We start from the raw sequence: 7385 nt of genomic DNA, 5'->3' as shown, positions 1-7385 counted from the left end.
TACCTCCCTCCCCCCCTCTCCACTGCAAATTGCGATTTATTTTTTTATTCTGATACACCCCCCACCCCCGCAATTCGTGTTTATTTTTATAACTCCCGTAATTCTTGGAATTTTGAAATCAGTTGTAGCAGTTACGTCCAGTTAGTGCTTATGTGTCCGTATGCCAAGTTTCATCATGATAGGTCAATTCTGAAGAAAGTTATAGCGATAAATAAAATCGCTGCCCATGCCCTGCTTACAGCTCTGCCCACAGCTGTTATTGTTGTTGCTTATATATACACGTATATAAACAAGCATAGACAAGTGATGTAAATGTAAATCTGTACATAAAGATGGCTTCTATGTATGTATTAAATAAATTTTCGTAATTAATTTAATAAATTAATTAATTTTTATAGCCTGTACCTAAAGGGTGAAAGGCTATACTAGTTTTGTGCGTATGTATGTAACACACAGAAGGAGGCGTGGCAGACCCCACAAAGTATATATATTCTTGATCAGGATGAGAAGCCGAGTGGATATAGCCTTGTCCGTCTGTCCGTATGAACGCAAGGATCTCAGAAAGTATAAGAGCTAGAATAACCAAACTTGGTTTCCATATTCTCCTAAGACCGAGAAAGTGCGAGTTTGAGTTTTTTTTCGATGCACCCCCCCACTCCCCCGCAATTCGTGTTTTTTCTTATAACTTCCGTAATTCTCGGAATTTTGAAATCAATTTTGGTAGGTACATCCAGTTAGTACTAATGTGTCCGTGTGCCAAATTTCATCATGATAGGTCAGTTCTGATGAAAGTTATAGCCATAAGTAAAATCGCTGCTCATGCGCTGCCTGCAGCTCTGTCGGCAGCGCTGCCCGCAGCTGTTGTTGTTGTTGCAGCTTTGGTTCACCTTTGTGCTGCATTCATACACGCATATAAACACGCATAGGTACGTGATGTAAATGTATGCTGTTTAAACTGAACATAAACATGTATTCTAATTTAATTTAATTAATTAATTCATTCATTCATTTTTTTAATAATTTAATGTTTTTTTTAAATTTTTCTTTTTTGTGGAGAGTACAGGCTATTTTACTGTCGGGCTTGCTAGACTGTAGCGTTCTATCTTGTTTTTAATTCTCTTACTTTTTTTAATTTCTATAATTATTGTAAACATAGAGTAACCTATAGAGTATTTCAAAGTCGGGACACCCGACTTTAACTTTTTTATTTGTTTTAATCAAAACTCCTGGAAAAACTAACAAGATAAGAAACACCGAGAATTGGTTGTGAGGCAAAACTTGGGCGGAAGAGATCAGTGGCACCCCTGATTAATTACATTAAATACAAATTATTCAATATATACTTATATATAAAAGTGGAGACATATTCATGTACAGTTTCAACAGCATACATTTACATCAGAATCGTGTTTATGTGCATATGTGTATGCATCACAAAGTTGAAGTAAAGCGACAAAAACAAAAACAGCTGAGGGCAGAGCTTCGGCAGAGATTATGTTTGCGGCTATAACTCGCTTAAGAATTGATCTATCATGAAGAAACTTGGCATACGGACTCATAATCACTAACTGCAGGTAAGTGGGGGGTATATCAGAATAAAACAAAAGAGAACGCTACAGTCGAGCAAGCTCGACAGTAATAGCCTGTACTATCCACAAAAAAGGAAAATTAAAAAAAAAAATTTTTAATTTTATTAAATTATTGAAAAAAAATGGAATTAATTATTTAAATTATGTAATAAAGAAAATTTATTTAATACATACATGGAAGACATGCGTGTTTGTATGCAGCACAAAGTTGAACCAAAGCAGCAACAACAACAACAGCTGCGGGTAGAGACCCAGGCAGCGCATGGGCAGCGATTTTATTTATGGCTATAACTTTCCTTCAGAATTGACCTATCATGATGAAACTTGGCATACGGACACATAATCACCTAGATGTACCTACCAAAATTGGTTTCAAAATTCCAAGAATTACGGAAGTTATGGAAATAAATTTCCTTTGGGTACAGGGTATAAAAAATGCACAAAATTTTTGGAAAGTATAATATTTATATTTTCTTAAAGCTGTATTTTATATTTCATAGTTATCGTTTGATCTTAAAATGAATTCCGCTTTGTTACTTTCCCACTGTTTCAAAACATTTGCTCCCTATCGTTGCTATGATGACGCATTTGAATATCCGAACCCTTTCGATGTGTGGTAAAAAACATCGACTATGTTGGTTAAGATGGCAATTGCACCACTAATGACAATCACTTTTAATAAATACGATAAACACAGTATGCTGCCTTATAAGCACCAAAGGTTGATTTAGACTTGATAAACACCAAGTGAAACTGTACATTCCGTCTATACACAGGAAGAAACAAATACACACATATAATTTATACTACATAAACTTAAGTATTGAAGTTACTGAGTGCATTCCGTACGAGGTCAATATTTCTTGTACATATTAAGTAAGTAATTTGTTCTTAATCTAATCTCCTCACACAAGCCATCGCGCGTTAGCGTTAGGAATCAGATCTCCGTTTTCACACAGACGCACATACACCCACTGAACATTGTGTATTAAAAATTCATGTCCATGCCTTTTTGTTGTTGCAGCGGTTGGCGTCATCGTTGGAACGAAAGTAGCACGCGCAGTTGTTGTGTTTCTCATAGGCCCGCCCATTTAATATCAAAATGCTGTCCCGCCTTCAGGACTTTTTCACACGCCACCGTCGCAAGTTTATCGTCACGGGCGTGGTAGTTGGTGGAACTATTGCGGCAGCACGCTATGCGAGGCGAAAGCTTTTGGAGTTTCAGGAGCGACAGGCGCGGGAATTCTTTGAACGCACCCGACGAATGCAACACTTCGAATCTACAGAGCGCACATGTAACCAAGTAATACTTGGAATGGGGGAGGAGATGTGCCAGGCCATACTTCGCGAGTGCAGCACGGACGATCTATTGGAGCAACTGCGTCAAAATCCTAGCAATAAGGTGGAGCTGTGGGAGCAAATGAAAATTGTATCATTCACACGACTGACAACTTTCGTTTATGCTTCGTCTATGCTGGTTATTGCATTACGGGTCCAGCTCAACCTTCTGGGCGGATACATTTATCGAGATATCATGTCGGAACAGCAAAAGATTAATGACGACCTTAAGCAACAGTACCTGTCCCTCATACGGCATTTTATTGCAGATGTCGGTATACGTGAGTTGGTACGGTACATACGCAGTAAAGTAGTCGAGGTGCTCAGCTCCATGTCACTGACTCGGCAGCTTACTTTATCGGATACTGAACAAATATTTTGGTCATTGCAAATGGCCATTAACGGAGACACTCGTCACGATCCCAACTCAAGGATGAGTAAATATTTGCTTCCTGCATTAAGCAGACTGAATCAGCAACCATCACCGACACTACAAAAAATGTACAACGAAACGCTAGACCTTCTTGAGTGCGAGGATGTGATCTCGGTTTGTGTGCACAATGTGAGTAGAGGCTTTGTGCTAGCATGCGATGCTATCGCTGAGGCAATGGGCGATACCCTGCAGCATCTAGCACCTGGCGAGGTGCAGCAACAGCAGCCTTTCAAGTCGATTAACAACAACGGAAACAACAATAACCTTTTAAACATAAACAACGTGCTTTTGGCACTTGCGAAACTTATACCGATCATAAGTGGTCTCACATCACGTGGCTATGATAGCGGAGCGCGGCCACACAATTTACCAACACAGCTGCTAACGTTTTATGTGGTGGCTGAGAAGTCTAAAACTTTGGGTGCCAATGTCTACGAAACATTCAGCTCGGGTTAAGCTTAGTAAAAAATTAGCATAGTATTAAGCTACATATTTGATACAAAATAGCAAGTACGAACGATATACATATGTATGAATGTTTATTTTCTTAAGCAAACAAAACGTGCTTTAATTTGGAGAGGAATGAATTTAGAATTAAATTGAGTTGTATCCGCTTTTTTTTTTATTAATGTAGTAGTCCCTTTTAAAGGTCCGTTTGAAGAACAAATTATCAGGAAAAATAAACAAACTTGATCTGCTTGGGGCTCAGGAGAACCTGAATACCAAGTTAGGTTATTCTAGCTCTTGTACTTGCTGAGATCCTTGTGTTCGTACAGACAGGCGGGCATGGTTATCTACTCGTATACAATGTATACACTTTGTGGGGTCCTTCTGTGTGTTACCCACATTCGCAAAAAACTAGAATACCCCTTTGGGTACAGGGTATAAAAAAGTTCTAGGTACAAGATGCATCATGTGTATTTGCAGAAAATGTGCATATTGGAAATTCCCTTCCTCCCGCCTCACCGCCGCAATTCGTGATTTTCTATAACTCCTGTAATTTATAGAATTTCGAACTCAAATTTGGCAAGTCCGTCACTAACTGATTATGTGTCTGTATGCTAAGTTTCATTATGATAGGGAGATTTAACAAGAAGTTATAGCCATAAATGTGATGTTATTCACCCTTTACGTGACTTCGAATACTAAGGAGGTAATATCCCTGAAATTTTTATAAAAAGTATATATTTGGCAAAGTATGTAACATGAACAAGGAAGCATCTCCGACCCCATAAAGTATATACATCAGCATGGCGAGCCGATTCGTTCTATACATGTCCATCCGTCTGTCTGGATGAACGGAAACATCTTAAAAACTAGAAAATCTGGAGTAACCAAAGTTTGTAGCCAGATTCTCCTAGGACTGAGAAAGGGCGAGCTTATTTTATTTTTCTGAATTTCCACCCTCTTCCCCTTCCATAATTTCGTCAATACTTTTCACATTTCGAAAGATATATTAACCAAACTCATAGTTCATACACAACTTTCTACTTTTGTCTAAAAATTCATTGAAGTCGGTAAATTCTAAGAAAAGTTATTAGGGAAACAATTTCACTCCGGTACTAAGCTCACAAGCTGCAGCATTATGTTCGCTCTTCTTCATTTTGATTCTGCTATGGGCGTGTTGTGCTGGAAGTTTGAGTTAAGGGTATTTCACTGTCGGGCTTGCTCGACTTTAGCTCTCTCATGTTTTTTCAAGTGTTCTTAATTTATATGTATATTACTAGCAGGTATTGCCCGTCGTAACCCGGCTCAATATGTTTCCAATTGTATTTATTTTGTGTGTGCATAACCTACCCATATGTTTTCACCTTAAAGGTTACCAGTAGGAAGGCATTTAAGGTATTTAAATGAACATTTTCTGTTCTTGACAAAAAATTGTTCAGTAGTCCGTTACATTTTTGTTCTTGACAAACTATTTCGTTAAACGAACATGACCACTATAACTAATATTTTTTAAAGCTCGTTTTCCCCCCGTTGGAGCTAGAATTTTCCAAAAGCCTTTCTTAGTGTGCTCCTACACTATGATGGATACTATGAAACGATACTTGAGTCCAAATTTAAATTCACATTTGAGTCTTTTCGTGCCATATTGAGTCAATACGGCCACGCACAAACTCGGAATATGAAACACGGCACTCGTGTCAATGCCGTGCAGCGATGAGCCACGATCAAAAAGCACTGGCACCGATACCATCAAAATATCGAAGTTTGAATGCAATAAGCAGAATATTTAAATAACAAAATCTAATTATTTATTGACATCAATAAGAACAAATCATATACATACATACATCTGCCCGCAATGCGAAGCAGAATATGCGTAGCTCCGTTATTCGGTTTCTGCTTTACTATCGCTTACGCAGTCGTTGCCTAGCGACGGTAACTGTAACATTTTGGCGTTTTGCCTTTGCAATTAACATTAAATGGTCAAAACGAAAGAAGAAGAGCGAGCTAATGACTTGCAGTTGTTGTTGTTTTTAGAACATTATTTTTTTTTACAATCAAACAACTGTGTTCGATTGCCCAATGTATACATTAATACGAATGTACATACATGCTGTATTCATACACGGGCATACATACATACATATGTACATATGTTTCTCTTTACTTTTTCAACCGTACGTAGAGAACCGCACACATAGACACGAACTGTTGCTTGTTGTGTGTGAGTGTGTGTATGTGATGTCCCCAACTATTTGATATTTGTTGTTGCTGCATAAAGTTATTAATGAAAACACTAATGCCAAATGCACTAAACAAAGAAAAAATTACTTTTTAAAATGTTATATTATATAATTTTCAATTAATTAACATCTCTTGCTCTGTCAGTGCAAGACGAATGTACATACATACATATGTAGATACATACATATGTACATACATAGATGTGCACATATGTATGGACATTCACACATTAGTGTCTCACATGTTGCTTTGGCTATTTCAATCGTTTGCACGCAACTACACGAACAGCTGTTTGTATGTGTGTATATGTATACTTAGTTGTCCCCAACTGTTTGATATTTTGTATTGTTTGTTCTGCCTGCTTTTGTAAAATGCATATTTTGAAAATCCTTGAATGCAAAGTTGTAGATTTAGTTACGTAGATTACATTATCCAAATTTTAAATCGATCGGACTAAATTTATAACAAAAACTTTTCATTTGAAATAGTGAATAAATATTAAAACCCCAATAATTCAAGCTCCAACACAAATTTCGAAAATCCGAGTATGCAGTTTTGTTTGTATCCTTTAATTGATTTTAGAAACTAAGTTTTAAGTCGATCGGTTGAAAAATGCGGATCTTTCAAACAAACTTTGGAGCTCGTTTCCCCCCTTTGGAGCTCGAATTTTCCAAAAATCCCTTCTTAGTGCGCATCTACACCATGATAGGATACTTGAGCCCAAATTTCAGCATCCTAGCTTTTACCGTTTGGGCTGTGGGCTGTTGACGCGGTTTCTTTTGTGCCCCAAGAAAACCCCAATAATTCAAGCTCCAACAAAAAATTATAAAAACCGAGTATGCAGTTTTCTTTGCATTCTTTAATTGATTTTAGAAACTAAGTTTTAAGTCGATCGGTTGAAAAATGCGGATCTTTCAAACAAACTTTGGAGCTCGTTTCCCCCCTTTGGAGCTCGAATTTTCCAAAATCCCTTCTTAGTGCTCATCTACACCATGATAGGATACTTGAGCCCAAATTTCAGCATCCTAGCTTTTACCGTGTAGGCTGTGGGCTGTTGACGCGGTTTGCTTTTGTGCCCCAACATTTTTTTTACATGAAAACTCCCATATTTTAGGCCCCAAAAAAAATATCAAAAAACCAAGTATACAGTTTTTCTTGGAATTGGAATTGGAGTATACAAACTAAGTTTAAAGTTAATCAGATGAAAACTGTAGATTTTTCATACAAACGTTGGAGCCTGTTTTCCCCCTTTGGAGCTCGAGTTTTCCAAAATCCCTTCTTAGTGGGGACCTAGACTATGAAAGGATACTTGAGTCCAAATTTCAGCTTCCTAG

The 7385-nt window shown here is 37.6% G+C and overlaps 1 protein-coding gene across 1 annotated transcript; it reads left to right on the top strand.

The window, feature by feature from the left end:
- The first annotated feature begins 2254 nt into the window (after positions 1–2254).
- LOC115624685 (peroxisomal biogenesis factor 3) lies at positions 2255–3963 on the top strand. Its single transcript, XM_030519488.1, has 2 exons — positions 2255–2465; positions 2614–3963. Exon 2 carries the CDS (start codon positions 2692–2694, stop codon positions 3814–3816), a length of 1125 nt encoding a protein of 374 aa, XP_030375348.1. The 5' UTR covers positions 2255–2465; positions 2614–2691; the 3' UTR covers positions 3817–3963.
- The last annotated feature ends 3422 nt before the right edge of the window (positions 3964–7385 follow it).

This window comes from Scaptodrosophila lebanonensis, unplaced genomic scaffold (genome assembly GCF_003285725.1).
Source record: "Scaptodrosophila lebanonensis strain 11010-0011.00,11010-0021.00 unplaced genomic scaffold, SlebRS2 tig00000061-arrow-pilon, whole genome shotgun sequence".
In the NCBI taxonomy this organism is placed as follows: Eukaryota; Metazoa; Arthropoda; class Insecta; order Diptera; family Drosophilidae; genus Scaptodrosophila; species Scaptodrosophila lebanonensis.
Note: the sequence above shows the minus strand (reverse complement) of the source record. Positions and strands in the feature narration are given on the sequence as shown.